Here is a 22,564-nt window from a genome sequence, read left to right as displayed (position 1 = left end):
AAGTGTGAGTTTGTCTCCAAAACAGCCTTGTCATAGAGCGTTGACAAGGTGTACTCCTTCCTCTGGCTGTTACTTGTAACAAAGATGAAAATACTCAGTTGTTAGCATTTGAATACTGTTATGCTTGGTTAGACATGTTTGTAATCAGCTTATCATTTCTTATCACTTTTCTTCTAAACAATGTAACATCACAAATTATAGGTGACTTTCTTAGCTATGAAATTTGTGGTATAAATTATAGCTTTGGCAGAGTGTGCCAGGTGTCAGGCTCAAAAATGAGGAGGAGCAAGCACTTTTCCATATGACAGTTAAGTTGTATAATTCAGTGACGCAGAATGTTGTGCATCAAATTCCTGGTTTCCAAGGGGTCCAAAAATGCTTAGACCAGCTGATGAAGAAAAATCCATTATTGTATGTTGAGCATGACGAGCCTGAATCTCTCGCTATACAAAGGTCAGTGGTTGTTGTGACAGTATGCTGGGAAGTATGACAATGTCGAGCATCCTCTGCTTTCCACTGCTGGGAGGTGCTTGTTGGCATTGGTGGGGATTTGGTCACTCCCAGAAGGACTACTGTTGCTGCTTCTGCACTGATGCACGTAGCACGGGAGGTCTGCCCATAGAATAGGTACAGTTTTAATGTGTTATCTCTTTAGATTATATTTCTCTTGGATTGTCTGCTCATGCTCCCTGTTTAAGCTGTGAAAACTTCCTCCCTGAGTTTTAAGATTTGTGGAGGTAATCTGTGCTCAGTGCTCTGCCAGACAGCCTATTCTGCAGGAGGTCTAACTGGGCAGCAGAGATCAATGGAAGAGTCAGATACATTCATGAAGGCAGCAGAAAAGATGAGGTGTAAATACTGGATCATGTACAAGCAGAAGGATGAAATACTGCTGGGTAGTGCAGAAGGCACATGTGGGACAATAACAGAAGAGCTGAGGATTGAATTCATTTGGGCGTGGATACATCTGGTACATCTGGATGTATCAATGAAAACAGAGTAGAAAACAGGCCACCCCTATTTTGTAAATAATTTTATTTTCTTCCTTCCTTTTTATTTTGTTTTATTTTATGTTCTTTGTTTCTTTGTTGTTAAACTACTTTAGCATAATTATGAAAGTTAATGTGCTCAGTAGCTCGTTTTAATACCTTTGAAACAATGCAAAAGCTTTCCAATGGACAGTAGTAGTTACTGCCAGAGCTTTAATGTTCCTTCCTGACAGGTGCTTTGTGGTGTCTGTATAATAAGTTAGAAACAAGGAGAGGGTAGGGAAGGAAACCTTTGGCTTAATTTGTCTCTGATATACTCTGCTTCTTATCTTAACCTTAGTGTCTGTACTTCTATAATAGTAACTGTTTTATGCAGACAAGGTCATCATTCAGTTCTGAGTGAAGTGATTTCACTACAGATTGAAAATTGGAATTCGTTTAAGATTAATTTGGAATCACTTTTAGAAAAATGCAATAGGGAAATTAAGAAAATAGCTACCGTTTTACCTCTCAGAAATTCTTGATTGATTTGAGAGCGATGCATTTTATTTTCTCCACTTATTTCTTTCTTACATGAATATTTTATACATATGGATAAAAGTAAATGAACAGGTTTTGCACCTTTTATCAAATTGAGCTGTTACATATTACAAAAACTATCTCCGTTACTCTTGAAGAAATAAGAATTTTGAAACCCTGTAAAGAGAGCCACATTATGGGAGGTCCATTTCCTGAAAAAGTGAAAAAAGGATGTTAAGATTGTATTGATTTCTGTATTTATCCACCTCATTCAATTAAAAAATGTAATTGCTGCCCATCAGATTGTAATCTTTGTAATTTCTTACGTTCTTTCTAATTGGTATTTTGTAGTTCAGAGCTTTTTGCATCACTTTTGTAAACCTGAAAACCCATTAGATCAGAATCTGTGTTACTCATACAAGTTAGGAAGCTTAAGATACATTTATCTGAGGGTAAAAATATTTTAAGTCTCATTGTTCAGAGACTATTGCAAGATTAAATTTGATGGAGAAAAAAATTGTATCTATTTGCTATTTGTCTTTAGAGAAAAGTGCAGGATTGAAAAGAAAAAAAAATTAACAGTAATAACTGCCACTTGGTGCTTGTTCAATATGTCATCTAGAAATAAGATTCTTTTCCTTTAAAGTACAGTTTCTCTAGTGAAAGCGAGAGACTAACACAAAAGGATAACAGGGAGAGAGTAAAAATATTACAGTTCCGTGTAGAACTTTCTCTAAAATACTGTTTCAATGTCAATAAAGAAAGTATTTTTTCTCTTGGTCTCTTAAATAACCACAAGGTAATTGTGTAGCAAGAAATAAATTAAATTCATTGACTGAAGCACTTACCTGACAGCAAATATATTTCCGTACTTGTTAGTCATTCTGATGCGGTTAGGTTTTTTTTGTTGTTGTTGTTTGTTTTTACCTGAGCAAGTTCCAGTAGCTTCTGAGAATGTGTTTGAATATAGAGGCTATTCGTGTTCACAGCAATTTTTGTTTTGAAACTGGAACTTCTTGTTATGTTTCTGCTAGCTCTGTAATTTTTATTTATTTATTTTTCTCTCCACAATTTTGCTATTTTTTATTTTGTCTGTATCCATTTATTTTATCTGGAGGATGTGGAAGGATGACCACAGCTTACTAAAGCACACACAACGTCTGTCAAGTGTATGAATACTGTGAAACATCCTAAAGATTAAGTTCATTTCATACACTCATATACTGTGGGATGAAGGTCCAGGTTTTAGCGGTTTCAGCTGATCTCAAAACATTTGAAATTAATTTTCTTGGAAGATTCAGAGATTAATAATAAGTAGTTATATCTCAATGGTGGAGGAAAGCATTTCTAATGGAAGAGCAATTGTATGCATGTATGCAACAGCTATGTACCTTTATGAAAATACATATTTCGTCTCAAATACCGCCCATGTATTTACTGTTGCAAATTGATACAGCGTTTTTTCCCTAGCAGTATTGAAGAGGTGGAGATTTCAGTTTGTATGAGTTAACTATCACTCTTTCTTTAATACATCAGCAAGAAAATACATTTGTGAAGATGATTTGCATTATGTACACTTCTGCATGGAAGCAGACTGCAGTTACTCTCTATCATTTGGCATAGAGGTCAACATGCTTGTTGTGCAAGTGTTCTTTTCTTTCATTTTGTGAGTATGGGAAGCAAGACCTTTATGCAGATAGGGCATTGTTCTCCATATCCATTAATAGATGTCAGCACATGCCTCAGGCAGGGTTAGTAAATACCAGTCACAGAATCACATTCCATCAGTGCTGATAGGCTGTGTCTTCTGGATTAGACACATGGTCAACACATGTTGGAAAGCTCCAGTTTGGGCTCTCTAGTAGTACTCATACCTATTGTATTTTTTGTTGTTGTTGTTGTTTGTTTGTTTGTTTGTTTTTAAGAATTTAAACTCTGAGTAGTTTATTTTCTCCCAAACCTGTCTGCTTGAAAAGTCTGAGTTAATTCAGCAGACATAAGGAAGCCTCTCTTACTTATTTTTAAAAAGATGGATTAGGTAATGAATCTGCAAGCTACAGTATTTCTGGTTATAGGCCAGAGGTAGCTGAGGTAAGTTTTTTATTTTCAAGCATGAGGACGGAATAAAAGATGAAGCAGATAATCTGGAGTGTTTTTAGTGTATAAAATAGACAAATGGAGAGTCATGTGTGGAAGATATTGATGACCACATTTAAAATTATGTGAGTGGTAATTAACAGATCTCCTCATGCTACTTTTAGATAAAGTGGGATAAATGTTACTGGTAAACTCTAGAAAAGTATTACCGGGTAGAACTAATGTGAACACAAGTAATGAGCTTTTGTCCACAAATCAGCTTAACAAACGGACTAGTGTAGCCCCAAACATTTTGTACTCAGTGTGGACAGAGATTCTTCATACAAATCTCAGGCTGCTGTTAGTGTCTGCTTGGTATTGGTATCCTTCAGAGTATGTTACGTGGGTCTTCAATGCTGAAGTTTATCCTGTAAGCCTAAGTGATGCCTTTGACAGAATAATAACTCTTGCTTTACCCTCCCTTCCTTCCTTCTCCCTTCATGCATCTCAGCAAGTTAAATGCTCTCAGCAATGGAAAATCAATAGCCAGGTACAGTCTGTTGTCTTGCGGATTAAAGCTATCGAAGCTCAGACAGCTGCAAATGAGAGCCTAACCTCCTTGGGATCAATGCTGTGGCACTTTGAACCCCTCGCTATCCTTATTGTCCATGGCACGACTGTGCCACTGAAGCCCCCTATGTGCAATGAGCACTTCACTTCAGAACCAGAACGCATCAAACCAGAAACTCAGAGGGATCAGGCATAAACTGTGTGTGCCAGCTTTGAACCAAAATCTTTTCAAAAATTGAGAGTCTGAAGAAACAGTTTTAATAAACAGAATGAAAAATGTCCAGCTCATCGATTAGGAGGTGCAGAATGATGGTAAGTTAAGTAGGTGAGGGTGGTGCAGTATTTGAGGATCTCTGGAGTATTCTCAGATTTATAGGTGGGAAATAAATGTTGATTTGTTTATTTTCCCCCTCCCTCGTATCTACTCAGGGAAGAGCAATTAGTTTCTATTTTTTAATGTTTGCATTATCACTGAGCATATATCTTTCTGCAGTGCCAGCTATAAAAAGTCAATATATGACCCAGCTGTACAAATAAACACAGTTATGAGTGTAAGGAGGAAATTATTAACAGTAAGTGGGGTAAACACATTTTTGCACAGTTTATTCCTTAAAGGGCTTTTAAAGAATAAAAATAAATAAAAGATGAGTCTATACTTTCAAATTTGATGCATTGTTGACTTATGACATAAATAATTTTGGTTCTGCACTAAAATCAGAAAACAAGGTATTTCAGGTCTTTGAGGTCAATGAAATTAATAGAAACCTCGCCAAGATAAAGACTTTCTTTCTGCTGAGGAAGTATTTCATTGAAGGGACATCGGGAGGTTTTCAACAATTGGGTTTTATTAAGGAAAGAAAAAAAAGATTTTATTTTTATTTATAAAGCTTCTATTTATATAAAAATAGGTTTTATCTAAATTTATATATATCTCTATCTGTCCAGAGATATTTTTTGATAGATAGATATAAACAAATATTTATTCGTTTTTCCTCCTTCCAATAAATTGAAGTATTTTGCCAGAGGATGTTTCTTTTTTCTGGAAGTTAGGAGAATCAAAAGGTTGTAAGTGATGGACTGCTGGATAGCCATCCACTTAGAAAGCGTGGAGAGGGAAGTTCCAGAGCAAAGCTTGAACATGTACCTTTCCTTACCAGAGATGTAAAACACTGTCTGTCCTATCCAAGGAGATAAATTAAATGGCTACACAGGGGTTGAGGCTTCTAACATCCCAAAAGATCTAGTTTTTGCATCAGCACAGAACAAAAGTAATGAGCTTGGTAGTTTTTGGTGAGTTTCTTCTGTTAGCGCCAAACATTTTTTTGATTCTTCAGAGAGACCCAGTAGTTAACTAGTTCTTTTCTTTTAAAAACCTGAATGCTAGTTGAAGGTCATTTGTTTCATGTTTCTTCCCATATCTGTTCGTTATTGTAGGTCACTTGTCTTGTTTAAATAGGTGCTAGGAAGTACCAGATAGGATGACAGCAGATCAGAATCATGTTATTTAGCGAGAAAAAAGCTAATACTAAAGCACAGCGTCTCTCTTGTACCATTGGCTGGCTGATAAGGGGGTAAGGGCAGGAGATTTTACAGGGAGGCAAGCAACTTAATAACAATATTCTTCTCATGAAGCCCTGCTTAACACAGTTCTGTTCTAATTTATGTATGTTTCAGGTTGTTGTTTTACGTTTGATCCAAGCAGTGTGAAAATCTGCCAGACTGGATGGATACAGTAGGAATAAATGGGAAAGGTAGATCTCTGACAGGTATATGTGGAGTTTAACTCAGGGAGACCACTTGGCTCTTTCAGGAAATGGGGTAGGCTCTTGCAGCTGGCTGTGAAGCAGTAATTGGGAGTGTGATGAAGTCTGTCAAGTACAGGAGCCTGATTCTGCTCAGCTGTGTAATTGTGATGGAAGGGAGCCAGCCACAGGCAGAGGTCTGGGTGCAACCTTTTGGGAGACTTGTTCCAGGAGAGTGGGTGGGAAAATAAAACGAAGGTTACAAATAATCAGTTTCTCTGCCTGATTGATAATGAACTAGTAATAAGTGGCCTTATTATAGTAATAAGTTTCCCATGGAAGCCCAATGATTGCAGAGAAGCTTTAGCAGAGTGTGTGTGACCACATCTTATTTTGATCAGCTGTAGCACAGCAAAGCTGTGTAATTATCATAATCTAACAATTAGCCTGGCATCCTTTCCCAGTGTTTAATTACTCCAATAAATGGTAATTGAATAGAGGACTTAATGACAAGAGAATAAGTTTCTTTCTGTATTGTGTACTTAACTTCCAATCTTGTCTAGGCATAATTTTTGAATACTGCTTTTTTGAATAATAGCCTTGATTAGTTGTTTCTCTTCTGTTTTGTCAGTGTTTCACTTCCTACAGTCTTTTCTAAGGGTATTTTCAGCTTTTCTTACCTTGAGAAAATACAACCTAAGGACCAAGATCATAAATAACTCTTTCATAATGTTTTTTTTTCTTCCTTTATATGTTTTTTTGGTTTTTTTTTTTGGGGGGGGGGGTTGTTTTTTGTTTGCTTTTTTTTTTTTTCCTCCTCTGCTTGCTTATGATAGTAATATGCTGCTAGGGATCTGTCACTGTCTTGCTACTGTTACCAAACCCACTTCTCGTAGCATCTGGAAAACGTTGAATTTTCTTTTGGTTTGAATAGAGCTAAAATTAAAATAGCTCTTTGATTACTTCATTGTTTGTGTATCAGAATCATTGTTGGTGTCAGCACAGCTATGGGAACAGGGTTTATTAAATGTTGTGACAAAGCCAGTAAAAGAGCAGAAAAGCATTAAAGAGGTTATTTTTGCGTACCACAGAAATAGCATCTTTAAAATTATCTGCAGTAAAATGGTGCACTTAATCCCACAACCCCTCAGATAATTAACAGCCAGAAGATTTCCCCCCATCACACAGCAGCAAGTTTAAGTTAGTTGAAATTAGAGGGCTTGGGCTGTCTAAGAGAACAAAGAATAAGGAGGCATGAGTTACTCAGCTGCAAGCATAGAGTTCAGGATAGTATAACGTGCTGCTGTGCAGCCCAAGCAGAAGCAAAAAATGTGAGTGAATTCAGTAGTGTGGAATGGTAAATAAGTGACATAATCACATTCCAAGAGCAGTTAAAATGTTGTTCTTTTAAAGGACATTTATGTTTTGTGGAAAGTGTTCACATTTGATGTTTTATTGCATATACAAATACTTATATGTGTGTTGTATATGCGAATATGGACTTTATACTCATCCCTCCATTATTAATAAATTAACCAAACAGTTTCACAACTAGCTGACAGAAATAAACTTAATTTTCAAACTATTTAAATATTTTTCCAGTTGAAGCTTCTGTGGCTGGAGCATTTGTGAGAAATGTTGCTGTTGTATAATAACATTTAATGGTGGTTTAGTCTTTTTGGGAGTACTTACAGGATCTGTTTCACCTGCTTATTACATGATACTTATAGGAATGCAGTATTCTCTGAGACCTCTGTCTCCATTAAATGTAGTTGAAATTGCCTTAGCAGACATTAAAGTAAAAAGCAGGACGTATGTGAACAGCAGTTGCAGGGGGTACTTGTGTGTTACTCACAGAAACCTTCTTTCCTTTAATAGCAGAACAAGCATCTTTTTGCTGTACTCCTGAACACTGTGGATAATTACGGTTTGTGAGGAATAAATCAATTTGCTGAATTTTGTTATGTTGCTTTGCATTTTAGATGATCTTTTGAGAGCAGGGCTATTGGTAGAAGGCATTCAGCTGTGGCAGTATTCTTTATGTGTTTGTGTTCTTGGCTGTGCAGGCTCCAAGCAGCAGAATCAGGGCCATTTGCATTTGATCATTTCTGGTGCCAGACTCGAAGACCAGAATTTCATAATTCATAGTTAAAGTAGCTATTTGAAGTCGTTCCTGGTGAAGCCTTGCTGCATGCATTTAACAGAACAGGCTCAAAATAAAGAAAGGTTGACGAAGTATAAGGAGAATTTTCCAGTACACTTATCTTGAAGTAGAGCATCTGTCATGTTGATTTTACAGGAAGGCTGATAGAATATAACTAGTAAGATTTGTACGGGAAGCAAAAAGTAGAAGCTATCTCAATTTTTTATCTTTCTAAATGATAATGGGCAATTAGTGTTATTTGTACTGTTTTTAAACTAGGTTTTTGTAGTGTTTATTCTAAGAAAGAAAGGAAAGAAGAAACAAAACCCAACAAACAAAACTGTTGTTGTATCTTGAGTATTATTTTAAATAGTCGCTTGTTTCAGTGACCAGCAAAGCTACTGAATTCAAAATAAGCTACACGTGCTTCAGAACTTAAAATTATGAAGAAAAATGTGAACAGAGACTGTGTGCTTTCTTTTGCATTAGCAGATAAACAAAACATAGAAGATAAAATTACCTAGAAAATATTTTGCTAGTCTTACAGTTTCCCACTTAAAGTTACCATGAATTTCTTCCTTCCTGTTCTGTGGGATATTTGATATTTGAGCAGTAGCACTCAAGCTCAGGAACATTTGTATGACTGCCTCTGCTAGAAGCAGAATGGAAGTTTTGAGTAGCAAGCTGATGGTAATTGGTTATGGTAATGTTCAGGTTTAGAAGCTACTTAACTCTGTGCCTTCAAAATTGCTTTTCTAGACCCACTGCTTAATAGCTAGCCTTCTACTGAGCATGTTTCTGAGATGCTGTTTGAATGCCAGCTGACACAAAGTGAAGGTTAATTGTGTTTGAGGAATAGCAGTGTTTTACTGTTCCTGCAGGGAGACAAATGACAATATTTGCAAGATTTGAAGACCCTGTCTGAGTCTTCGAAGGGGAAGCCTTTTCAGTCAATTTCTACCACACCACTGTATTCTATCATGCAAATTTATAGAGTACTGGTTTCTTCTTCATGGTGGGATATATAAAGATCCTAATTACCATCTGGTTCGAGGAGCTTGCAGGGGCCCACATGAGGATCTCTTAGGACAGAATGGGCAAAGAATGTCAGTAGCATTGCTAGAGAAATGTTGAAAAGTGGTCTTTCCATTCTGTGTTGAGGAGAGTCTCATGAAAGGGAGAAATTTATTATGCCTTAAATACAATCTATAGGAAATCCTGTTTCTGTCATCTTTAAAAATATATTTGTAAACAGATTACACTGTGCCTTTATGTGTTGTATTCTTCAACGTACATACGTGGCTGAACACTGTTAAATGCTTTCACTTGAAGTAGAACTTAGTTTCATGTTAATAACTGACTTTGCTCTACTTAGAGGCTTTCAGCTGTAAATGTTAGGTGTACTCCTCCTGGATGTGGCTTTTAAATTATTGGGAATGTGTTTCTGGAGTATTTTTCTTTCTATAACTCAGAGGAGTTCGAGCTGATGAGTTTTGCTGTGAGGTGCAAATGGCCACCCCTTCCCTTCCTGTACAGATCAGAGGCTATTGTGATTCCTCTTCAGGAATAAACCGTCCTGTGATGAGAGAAGTGGGAACATTTTCACCACTCACTTCATCTTAAGCAAGACACATTTTTTAGCCTTATTTGGAAAAACAAAATTTCTTCTGCATCTTCTGAGTCCTTGATTACTGAATTCTTTAAGACATTACAAGAAGAAAAATAAATAATTACCTGCCCTCTGCTTCTTAGCTTAGTAATAACCTCCTTTCAGCACTGCTGTTGCTATGTGGGGTGAAGAAGCTTTGCTCAGAGCTGCTTAATAGAATACCTTGGTACACAGTTTCCCTCGAGCAGGTTCACTGCTGTGCCAGCATTACTAAGATCATCCAGTTCACATCACTTAAAATGCACAACATCCTCCTCCTTTTTATAGAGGTATAAATATAAAGGCTTCCTGGCTACTGCAAATGACCCTGGGCTGAAAGTACTGTTAGAGAAGGGAAGGATAGAAGAGGAGGGAAGGATAGTGGGTTGAAGGGGACGTGGTGATTCTTCACCCTCAGGTCAGCTCTGCAGCCAGTGCTTGTTTCTTGCCCCTGTGTGCTACTTTGCTTGACCAGGACACTCGGCCGGTTCACCACTGGCAGAAGCAGAAACAAGTGAAGCTGCTGAAACACCAATGACCAGAGAGGGAGGTTGTGTTGCAGTTTTGTTTACTTATTAAAAGCCCTTTACTTAGAAGGGCATCGGATGATGCTCTTTGTTTTCAGTGCTGGGTAGAATGGCTCACTGGTGAAGATTACAAGTTTTATTTCCTTGATAACTTGGATTTAAGATGTGATCACAAATTCAGTTGCCTTTCTGTGCTCAAAATCCCCATAATCATGAGCTGTGTGGTCAGATGCACCCCTTCAAAATCAGCTATTCACAGTATAGAGTCTATCTGTGAAATATCTGTCTAGACTTTGCTTTTAGTTAAAGGAGAGAAATAGCTGCTCCTGGAGTGTGATCCATCTCACCACAATGTGCTGTGGGCCTTAAATAGGTCAGATGAATTGGACTCAAAGTCTGTATTTCTCTCCATTGACTTTAAGGCAGTCTAGAGAAGCAGCTCATGTAAGGTTATTTGTTTTGTAAAAAATCCAGTATTAAGTATTGTCAGTCTGATCCTGAATGTCTCAGTTACTTGCATCTAGTTACTGCTTGTAGTTCTGATCAGTTTCTCTCACAAAACCATGTTTGGGTGTTACTGTGAGGGCACAGGCTGGTACGAGAGGCAGTCTTGAAGTTGAGGAGCCTGTGTGTTTAAAATAAATATATGTGTGTGTATGCATACATTATTTATTTAATTATTTTGAAAATGGACATTTTAGTTACCAATTAAAAACTAAAAGAATTTTTAAATAAAAAATGCAACCGAAATAAGGCTTTCCTGTTCAGAACTAACAAGATATTCCTTTTCATTACATGTAAGAAAGGGTGTACCATTAACTGATACAGAGAATGGGCACAGATTTCAAAATAATACATTCTTTCAAATGTGTGAAGACCGTATCTGTTTGTGTGACAGGTTTTGGAAGCACTGAAGTACAAAAATATATTTTTGAACTAGTGATTTAGATAAATGTGAATTTTCCTGAAAGCACTGTGATTAAGAAAGACTTTTCCTTGTTTCAGAATGGAACTCTGAGTCTGTGCACTGGCCGAAATTATACAGATATATCACACTTTGATGCGTGTTCAGTTTTTTGTTTTTTTTTTCCTTTAAAAAGCTATTTTGTTGAGGCTAAATTATTGTAGGGATATGAAAAGGTATAGTTTGCTCTGAATTTATCCTTGGAGGGCCAGCAGATCATTGCTTTTTCTCTGAAATTAGATAGAAGGCTCCAGATGGCAGATTTCAGGCCCATCAGGTGTTTAAAATATGCCCCTCAGCTAAAAAGAAGTATTATAGTTAAATCTGTCATGGTCTTTTTATTGCTCTGTGGTACACTTGACAACTGCAGCCACGAAAGAGGGAAGCTACAAGTACCCCAGTCGGCCTGAGGTGGAGCAGGTCAGTGCTTGGTTTTCTTGGCGGCCTTGCAGAGTTTGATAGATGTACAGACCTGCTTTATGGAATCATTAAGTCCATCACGGCGTGAGCTCCCATGGAGGCAGTGAATTTGTTCCCATACTTTCTTCCAGACTCTGTGGCAGGCATTAGTGAAGTAATGTAAGTGAAACAGAGGGGAGAAAAAGGACACCTTCCCTCCCAACAAAACAAAAATCCCGTGCCTATAAGGACTCCTCAGTAATAGTAATAATAATGAAGTGCATCTGGGCTGGTGTCTTGAGCTGCATTTCTGGGCTGGCACTTGTTCAGACCTGTCATGCAAGGCTGAGAGCTGATAATTCATATCCCAGAATCCTTTTATCTGAGTGGAGTGATGCCTCCAGTACGTGTACTTCTGCCAAGGGAGTTGCAGTGCTTTTCAAAAATCATAAAAAAGCAATACAGGCTTTCCTTTGCATCTTGACAAACTGCTGGTAATCATGAAGAATGTAAACCTGTTTCTGCACTTGCAGTAACTAAAAGTTCTCACAGTCAAGTCTGCTTTCAACACAGAGAAGACTGCTGCCTGATTGCGAAGAGGATAAACCTGGATTGCTTATTTTTCTGCACAAGTAGATGTTTGTATAGGCACTGATCTGGGGACACTGATACAGTTCTGGCATCTTTGTTTCTTCTTTCATCTTTCTCCATTTTTATTTTTTTTTTAATGAATAGTTGAAGGGCAAAAACTTCATTTAATCAATAAAACATAGAGAAAGATGGTATACAACTTGATGTGCCTTAGCAAAAGATTCACTTAATCATAGGAAAAACCAAAACCTTTGTCCAGAATATCATAGAACTGTAGTCCTGCATTAGCGGTCTCTGATAGCTCTGGTGAATTTTTAGAGGTAGATTTGAGAGTGAATGAGTACGACTGGTGTGCCTTAGTGATGCCTTTTTCTCGTGAACATTATCCCACAACAGGGTCGTTGTGCATTGACTAATGTGCTAATGTCTTAACTTTCTTTGGTTTCAGGTTCCAGCAGGGTGACTACCACATTGATGTGTGCATTAACGACTACCTGGATGTATTCTGCCCTCACTATGAAGATTCGGTGCCAGAAGATAAGACCGAACGCTATGTTCTGTACATGGTGAACTTTGATGGCTACAGCTCCTGCGATCACATTTCCAAAGGGTTCAAGAGGTGGGAGTGCAATCGGCCACACTCTCCGAATGGACCGCTGAAGTTCTCAGAAAAATTCCAACTCTTCACACCCTTCTCACTCGGATTTGAGTTCAGGCCAGGCCGGGAGTATTTCTACATCTGTGAGTATAGGAGATTTACCATTGTTGCTTAGCAGGTGTAAGAAACGCAGCTAGTTTTTCACCTATACTCTGTGGAAATGCAGAGGGCCAAACTGTGTGTAATGCAGATGTTTTGCAGCGAATGCAGGCTTAAGTATCCCCAGATATATTATCTAGGAATCTAGCTTGTGGAAATGAGATTGAATCACGGCTTCTTTTCTCACATGAAATAGCATGTCAGCCTGTTCACTGAACTGTGGCTAACTTTTAAAGCACAATGTGCTGCTACATTTAGTGCACTATGCTGAAGTGGAGGAGCAGGCAAGAAAGGAAGGGTGGAAGCTTAACCCATGTGTGTGTAAAAATAATTAATTCTTTATGTGTGTAATACCTGGATTACTGTTTAGATTAAGTATTCTTTTCTTTGTAATGTTTATCATCCCTGAGAAGTAAGGTCTGTCTTGCTTGTGAGCAATATAGCTGCTGATCGTACCCAGCTATTTCGTAGCCCAGGAGTATTTGAAGTGGTGACTTCCAAAGGCAAGCCTCTCTAGCACCAAACCTCACCTGTGGTTTCAGTCAACTCCCAGCCTGTGCAAGGCACTGGGAACACTGGGAACCCACCTGGCGTGAGAAAGCAGTTGAGGACCTTCAAGCCCCAGGGGTGAGCTGAGTGGTGCCCTGCAGTTACCACTGCTCCAGCTATCATATTTGATTGATCCCCCACCTAAGACAGTGGGGGACATTTCCACAATTTGTTTGATACCTAAATCTCCCACTTGTTAATAAGCTTTGACTGTTCCAGCAACATTTTTTGTAGGTTTTAGTGTTCAGATAGAGGTTTGAAAGCTGTAGATCATAGTAGGTACCAATAAATACTGCACTCACATGTAGTGTTGGCCTTTCTACAGTGGAACAGAACTTCTATCTTATTTCACCAGGGAAACTGAGTATGTATGATCCCTGTTTTTCAGCCTCATTTGTTCAGCTCTGAGATTGTTCTTCTCCCTTTCTAACTCTACTGAGAAATGTATTCCTGGTGGAATTCTCTCCCTTTTCTCCCAGCAAATCAAATCCTCTAATAAGTAGCAATTCAGCATAAAAAAAACAGTGAATTATTCTTGTTCTGAAGCACAGTAATAATAATGATAACAGCAAACAGTAATATTGCTTACAGTTTAAAATATTTACATATTTAAAAAAATTAAAATTTTAATTTTAAAATTATTATTTTTTTTAATAATATTTAATATGAGGTGGATGATATTATGAGGATAGTGTTTAGGATAAATAAATTTGTATTGTGCGTGCCTGGTCTTTCTCATGTCACTCACAAAAAACATTCCCATTAACGTAAGCAGGAGTTTCAGGTTACTCAAAACCCTGATACTAGACTCCCTGTGATACTGTATTTTTATGTGTTTATTTGTTTGTTTTTAATTCAGTTCCTGATCATCATCATTGAAACAGTCATACTTAATCTAAGGAATGAAATGTCTTTACCATGGTGTAGCACAAGGATGACGCCAGTATCTACTAACATAAGAGAAGTAATAATAAATATAGAAATATTGATAGAAATAGAAATGTGGGGGGAAAGATGGGAAATCTCAACTTGATCTATCTAGCTAATAGATTGATTGTTAAGATAGACAAAACCCATTGAATTCTCAAGCAAGATATTATAATTCAAATACACCCAGGGCACTTACGCCTAGTTTTCCTCATTTCTGCTTAAATTCAATATTTCCCTAAAAATCATTATGCATATTCTCTAATGTTCATTTAACTGACTCATTTAACTGTCAAGGGTTCCCTTCAAAATAATTTTCCAAAATGGTTTAAAATATGAAGAGCTTTATGATATTCAACTGAGTTTAGATTTAGTTATTTTTTAATGAAGGATAAAACAGCAAAAAAATTAGCAGCAAAGAGATACTTGTTTACTAGTATTTTATTGTCCTGGTAGTCATTGAAATTAATTAGTAGCCACATTTCCGAAACATGGAAGCATTTTTTAAGTTGTCAGCCTTTGGACTGCTGAGGATAACATTGATGATACAGCAGTTATAGGGGACAGAAAAGCATTAGAAGCAAAGTTTTTCTAGGCAGAGTTGTCATGCTGGTGCGTTTTTCTCCTGTCTGTGCCAAAGAAACAAGATGGTGAAACATTGTTCCTTATTTTTTATAATTGTCAGCAGGCTGTAGTGCAGGCTGCAGAGACTGCCTTTACTACCTCCCTGTATTTGCATGATAAGGAAATTGCCAATGAAGTTTCTTTCCTCAGCGTGTCTTAAACTTTTGCCCTCTCTGCTGGAGGAAGGGAAGGCTCACCATATAACCTGCTGTGTTCTGTTAAAGGATACAAAAAAGTCATGTAGCCTAGACCTGTGGGAAGACAAAGTATTAAGTGGTTACTTAGGTTTTTTTCTTAATTATTGTCTGTTTGGTGTTTTCTAAGTCTTAGAACTTTACCTTTTAAGGTAGCATGTCTCTATTTTCCATTCTTTCCAGGAAATGCAATAATTCAAAAACGTCAGACTCTTTTCTGAAGTGTTGGTTTCTGAAAATGCCACTTTCCTTTCTTAAGCCATACTTTCATGTATTGCATATATATGAACTTGAATCTCACTTCTCTGCATAGTTATTCCACGAAAATACAGTGCCAGAAAAATCTAGCTTTCTGATTTCAAATTTGTATTGAAGAAGTGAATTGCAGACATGCAATCAACAAGTACTGATCAAGTTTATTTTTGATAGAAGAAGAAAAGTTTATGAAATGTTCAGAGTGAAAATAATTTTTATTTAATTAGGTAGTGTGTAGTGGGGGAAAGTAAATATAAAATTGTGACCAGAAGTCTCAGTTTTTTCATAGTTCTTAACATGCAGTCACCTGACATTATTGTATGTTGGCCTGAGAACAGACAAAAAAGTACTACTGTAGCAGGTGTCACTAAAATATATTAAAAGTGGAAAGTAAACACTTAGTGATGTAAATGTGATTTTCATGGCCATTGGTATGGAAAGAAGTTTGAGTTTGAAAGATATGTTAAGAGGTGTTACTGTGCAAGGGCAGATGAACTCAAAAGGAAACAAGGGTAAAAAAGATAATGAAGTGTATGATATTATATAATTAAAAGTGAGGGTATTGCTTTCATTTTCATAACTTAATTATAGGCATTTAATTTTTTTTAATGTAGTATATATGGAATAAAATATCAGTAATAGCTTGGCAATTACACAATCAGAGCTAATAAAACAAAAAGATGAAGACACATATGTAACCAGACTAGTACTGATTAATACAGAATTTTGACAGCAGTTTCCAAACCAAGTTCCTCTTCTGATTGAAGTTCGCACTGCTCTTTCTTTGAGAGTAATGTATCTCAGAGTGTTAGAAGCTGTACTAATATTAAGCTGTAGCATTTAATTCCTTTTTGACACCAGTGCAGATATTCCATCACAGAATTCAATATTTGACACATTTTCTTTCTTCACAAATCTATGCTATTTTTATTATCTGATGCTCCAAGATTTTACATGTATTGTTTACTTACTAATTTGATCACTGTGATTATTGTCAATTGTACATACATACACACTTTTCATAGAGAGACCAGATGTCTTTGTTGGTCTTTAGTCCTGCTGCCACAAGATTTTGAAGGATTTTGCTAGCTGTTAGCATGCTTTACATGCAACTTATCTAAACGCACCTTATGTGGTTCTTTCCCCATACTTTCTGAGGAATACAGCTCCTTTCAAATTTTAACAATCTTGTTGTCTTATCTGTTGTTTTTATTGTTGTTGCTGTTGTTTTTTTAAATCTTTTTAGTTAGTGTTTCTTTTTAGTTTTATGTCATTTATTTTTATGAAGCTTTTGATTGCTGGTTCAGGAAGCATTTGTTGTAATGATGTGCTCCTGATCACAACATGATAGCATGCTCATATGATTTGAATTTAATTATGGATATAAACCTTTTTAAATAGACCTTAAACTTGTGATTAAATCAAGAAATTGAATTTGTGAGGTTTTAGTTAGAGTTTTAAATACAGGGTTTTTTTTGTTTTTGTTTTTGTTTTCTTTTAATCCAGCTTTCCTGTATTCCTTTTCCCCAGAGATACATTTCTGGGAAAAACTGTTTTTAATTTGATCCTTGATTTTCTTAAAATTTGCCTTTGTTCACCATTGTCTTTGTTCCTCTGAATTAGTTTCTTATTATCCTGAAATTTCTGACTCATCTCCCCTGAGGGCTTTTATTCAAATGACATTCCACATTGATGGTCTCTGCTTCTTCTTGGGAAGAGAATTCTCAGAATTTCAAATATAAAATTGTGCATCTTCTGTTCCATCTCTGTAACTGGAAGGTGTCCCCACTGTGGGACTGTTTGAGTCCTCATTTTTCACCAATGTCTGCCTGGTAGCTGGACCATCTCACTACAACCACCTGCATACCTCTGGTAGCTTCCGTGACTCAGAAGATATGAAAGATAAAGGTGTAGCAAAGAAGAGTGTTTATTATACCTCCAGTTCTCTCTATGTTGTTTCTGCCTGTTAGCTGAGTAGCTCTTTAATGGTAATAAGGTCTATGGTTGAGCTTTTGGTGAGGCAGCAGCAGTGTCTTACATTCAGCTTTCTCTCTTCTCTCTTCTGTCATGTCTGGAGAGTATCTTTAGTGTTTATTTGCCTTTTGTTTCAAAGCTAATTATTTCAGAGCTTATTTTAAAGTTCCTACTATTACGTTGCATAACTTCTGTTCTCTGCATCTGATATGTTTTTGGTAGGATCTGTACTGACATATTTTCTCTAGGTGGCACCAACTGAATTCCTGAAGAGGGAGAAGAGCATGAAACTGTCACTGCTTGGTGGTGGTGGTGGTTGTGGTAGAGATTTTTGGTTATTAAAAATAATTATGTACAAAGTTTAGAAGTCTACTTCAAAGTGAGGAATTTTATGTATGCTTAATGCATACCAGGAGTTAGCAAAGGAAAGGCACTGACCACTTCTAATAAAAATTAACACACTTCTTAAAACTTTCTGTGACTAGAAACGTGGAATAGCTTCTAATTCCCATCTTAGCAAACTCTACGCTTCAAAATGCTATTTTTCAACACAGTCACCACCATTAGCTATGCATTTTCACCAGCGATGAACCAGCGAGAGCTTGCATGCTACACTCAAGAATTATCATCAGCAGAGTTGACCCGGTGTCACCACTGCTGAAATGCACCATCCACCACTTCGCTCTGCACATCCACTCTTTGATCTCCATAGACACTCAGCAAGCATTAGTGAACATCGGTGGAAATTTTTCCACAGGGAGTAATTCATTATTCTCCCTTGTTTCATATACACTTCCATATCAGACGCCATCTTGTCAGACTGCCTCTCTGCTGCCAACTGTCACACAGCAACAAAACGTAATAGAATATTGGTGGGAAGGTTTCACCTCTAGTGCCATACCACCAAACATCTGTCAATGATGTCGTAAACCAACAGAATAAAATAGGAGGCGCTACTTTCTGAGCTGCTCTTGTAATTGTTAGATTGTGGATTTCCAGTGCAAGTTATCTTTATGCAGTCTTTGGCTAAATCTCTTCTTGAGTTCTTGAGCAATGCCCATGGACAAAACTTGTCTATCTATACTTAAAAACAGGTCACTATAGTTACTCCCTAGGCTTAACTTTTATTAAAAATTGTTTCTACCAGTGGCAGTGGTTGGCTTAAGTAGCAGATATTTTGCTTTCAGTGTGAAAACTGGATTTGCCTTTCAGTGAGTGTCTTCAGTTCCACAGGTGTTAGTTAATGTGGGTACTGCTGGTCTTTGCATTTTTCATTTCTTTTTGAACACTCAAGGTCTGAAGATCCCTTCTGGAACTCTCTCTCTAAACATCCAATTTTGCACCAAAAGCTAATAAATGAAGGTTAACTAAAGAATGTTGTTCAGGAATGCTGAAGGATTTACAAACATTTTTAATGTGTTAATTGCGCTTTTCTTTTGGGGGAAACGTTGTTTATTGTGAGGCCCTTCATTAACCTTTCAATCAAGATCTGATCAGTGTAAACACTGATTCTATTTTGACAGCAGTGGGCTCAGATATGCCACTCTACTATGAATCCTGCTTTGATAGTTGCTTTACCAGAATCACTCAAGATGTTCTGAATGAAATCAAAGCAATTGAAAGGGTTTGATAAATGTGTACTTTAAAAAATATTTTTGTGTGATAACATTAGACAGACAAGGAAGGTGACCTTAAAGGGGGAATTCATGCTTAGCCTAGTGTGTAGATTAAAGGACTGGCTTCTTTTAGAAAGCATCAGAAGAATTAAGTGCTGGTCCTGTTAAAAAGAAAGCAGAAACAATCGCTAGAGTCTAATAGATTTTGACGTTGGTAGTGTTGTTAAAATCCTCAAAGGGAGCGTTAAAAGCTGTTGAATAATTTGAGACTCGGGAGAAATCCATATAGGAAAATGAATAAAGAACTTGTGGAGGTGCTGGTCTCTATTGTTTGAATTTTTCAAAGGCAATAAATGTCTTTCAGATAACGAGTTGAAAGAAGATGATTTGGATTCAAGTTCTTCAAAAATCCAAGTGCCATTAAGAACATGATAGCAGCATAAATATAATAGGAGGGGAGAATACATTTGTATCCTCTGTATCATGGATTTGTAAATTTGAAAGCTGTCTTATGGGCATACATACTTTATAAGGTCTTAACCTCTGCGTGAAGACAGGTGACATAGTGGACATTAGAAGAATGAGGGAATGCATCCAGCCAGAAGGGGTGAGGGGCAAGTTTTTTATTCCCTTGTCCTTTTTTTCTTCTTATCTAATTTGCTGGAAGAGCTGGAAGAGAATCAGTTCATTTTGTAGGAAAATAAAAGCATTTATTGGACGTAGATATGTGATTATCAAATCACAAAGGTCTGAAAAGACCTCAGACGAAAGATCTCCAAGGAGCATTAGGAACTTGATAAGGATCTACGTGACTCATCTACCTGAGAGGAAATGGTGACTAAATGTTTCATTCTGATGTCTATGGATTAGACTAGTTTTCAACATGTGCAGTTCTTGTAAAAATCCCACTGCACCTTCCTGTCTAGTATGCAAATCCAGAGTTCTGCTAGAAGTACAACTGAGTGAACTGCACACAGCCCTTTCAATCTTTTGTGCAGATGGACTGTTCATCATTTCTTCCTTTAAATCAGTTTTGATGTTCAACAGCTATGAATTCACGTCTCAGAGGTGGCTGCACTTCAGTGGTAGGTGAGGCTCTTTTGCAGTGGTACTTCACTACTATGTTACGAGATTAATAAGGTGAAGCATGTAGATTCCTTGGATGAAAGAACTCACAGAAGTGGAGAGTTATTAATTATTATCTGAAGACTTATAACTCTGTAACTGTTCTAATTTGATTTCTGAGCAAACTGAAACCTGTTTAATGAGCTGTTGTATTGGAAGTATGCATTTTGTAACATGGAGCGGATGCCAGCAGAAATGGAAATAACGTACCAGTGACATTTGGAATAACAGTGTTGTACTTCATTGCCTCCATGTCATCAGCATGTTAGTCTTCCTGTTCCTCAGACTAACTCACCAAGGCAGCACTTTATCTGCTCGCACAGTCTCTGTCATGATACAGATTGAGTATATGATGTCTGCAATTGGTAGACCAAAACAAAGTTCCGTCACTGAACAAATGCTTGAGCATTCTGAACAATTGGCTGATGTCTCTGTTTCATAAGTATTCAACAGTGAACTCCATATTTTCATAAATACTTAGATTTTAAACAAACAAATTTGTTTCTAAAACTACCTATCGCTCTGAAAGTAGTGGAAGCTATAAAATGGGAGAATAATGTGGAATTCTCTCTTTTTTTTTTGTTCCTATTTAATTCCTTGTAAAAACAAAAAAAAAGCTGTTAAAACTGTCATGTCCCAAGATGCATAGCAAGTCAACATAAACTACGTAGAATAAGAAACAGAATATTTAAAATATTATATTAAAAATATTATATTAAAATTGTATTAAAATATTATATTAAAATATAATAGAGTATTTAAACAGAGTATTCAGAAATGCTCAGAGTTGCTATATTCTTAAAAAACAATAATAATAATAAAATAAAATCAGAAAAGTTTTTCCAAATGTTTCCTCTTTCCCTCAGGACAGTAGTAGGTCATCCTGAGATCTATATAGTTCACCAAATGAGATTTTTACTGCCTCTGAAATCTCCCTGGCTTCCCCTTTACATCACGGATATTTAATATTTAAAGAATTAAGTAGTATAACCAGCTAGATACAGCACTGCTTTAGGGAATTAAGAATGGCTTCAAGGTGTATCAGAATCTCATTCTGCCATATCTCTATGCACAAAAGTAACCAAGCTCCTGATGATGGATATGGGGAATAACGTTACTGTTGCTGATCTTCTGGGGGTGAAATGATCTTAATTATTTGAAGGGTAATCATAATGGCAGTATATTAATCAATTTAAAGAGCCCTGACAATTCAGTCCTAATGGTGCTCAGAATATGTTCAGGGAAAAATACACCAGAATGGCTTAACTTACATTAAGTTTTAAGATTCTAGATGGAGATACTGTGAAGTTAGCAGCTTGCATTTCCTCTTACGTGTTTTTTGGACAAATCTGTTTTTAGTAACATTGGATCTTCTTCCTATATTGAGATGCCTATGTCATTAAAAAGTACATGAGGATTACTCTCACATAATATAGCATTTTGTTGGAAATGTTTAACTATGAACTGTGCAGCTCTACTATTTCATACCATAAGCTCTGTATTGAGAATGAAGTCAGGATCCCTAGGAGGAGCTGCAGTAGGGCTTGCTATCTGTAGATACCTGAATGTATTTGTGCTGGAGAGAACTTAAGCAGAAATACAGCAGCCTCAGGCTAAAAAAGACATTATGTCATTCTTAGTGTCCTGGGGACTGTGAGAGAATACAGCCTCTTCTCTTGAAGAGGGCTTAGCATTAATATCTCTTTGCTTCTGGCTGGAGATGCACAAAAAAGTCATGAACTTGTTTTTCCCCAGATCTTTCTCAGGTATAAGATTCTTGGAGTTATATATGCACCTTTTATCAGTGCTTCATGGAGGTGTGATCTGACTTAGGTTCTTTCTGCAAACAACTTCAAGATTGAAGGGAGAAGTCATGTAGTGAAAGCTCCACTGATCCCTGAGCAAGGTAGAAAATATATTTGTTCCTCAGAGAGAAATGCAGAAGCAAAGCACAGATTTATTCACAAATAAATAAGCTATGCTCCAGTGGAAATCATGACAGTAGTTCAAATGTAAGCTTGGTAGCAACTGCTTAGCAATTTCTTTTATTTTATTTTGCAAGATATTTCGCAAGATATTTAATTTGTTACATTAGCACTGGAATACAAATTACAGTATTATTGGAGTTATATGCGAATCATCAAATAAGAACACATGTAAGTAGATTTGTAAGCAAAAAAATACTAGTACCTTGACTGCTTGTCTGAAAGTTCTAAACATCAATATGATTTATGTTGCACCATTCATAGTACTGTAGCTTCTATCTCAGTCAAACTGGAGCAATCTGCGTACTCACAACACTGCCTCTGAGGAGCATGGTGTCTGCGTGGTGAGTACTTAACAGTCTGCTGCAGAGTGCACACCAACCAGCCCAT

At 36.9% G+C, this 22,564-nt stretch overlaps 1 protein-coding gene across 2 annotated transcripts in view; it reads left to right on the top strand.

Annotated features, from left to right (window-relative positions):
* Nucleotides 1-22,564, top strand: part of EFNA5 (ephrin A5) — a 204,225-nt gene that overhangs the window by 153,254 nt on the left and 28,407 nt on the right. For both annotated transcript variants that reach the window (XM_048931397.1, XM_048931395.1), the window contains exon 2: nucleotides 12,617-12,909. In XM_048931397.1, the coding sequence (XP_048787354.1) occupies nucleotides 12,617-12,909 (293 nt within the window). The remainder of the gene's footprint in view (nucleotides 1-12,616; nucleotides 12,910-22,564) is intronic.

This window comes from Lagopus muta, chromosome Z (assembly GCF_023343835.1).
Source record: "Lagopus muta isolate bLagMut1 chromosome Z, bLagMut1 primary, whole genome shotgun sequence".
NCBI classification, from domain to species: Eukaryota; Metazoa; Chordata; class Aves; order Galliformes; family Phasianidae; genus Lagopus; species Lagopus muta.
Note: the sequence above shows the minus strand (reverse complement) of the source record. Positions and strands in the feature narration are given on the sequence as shown.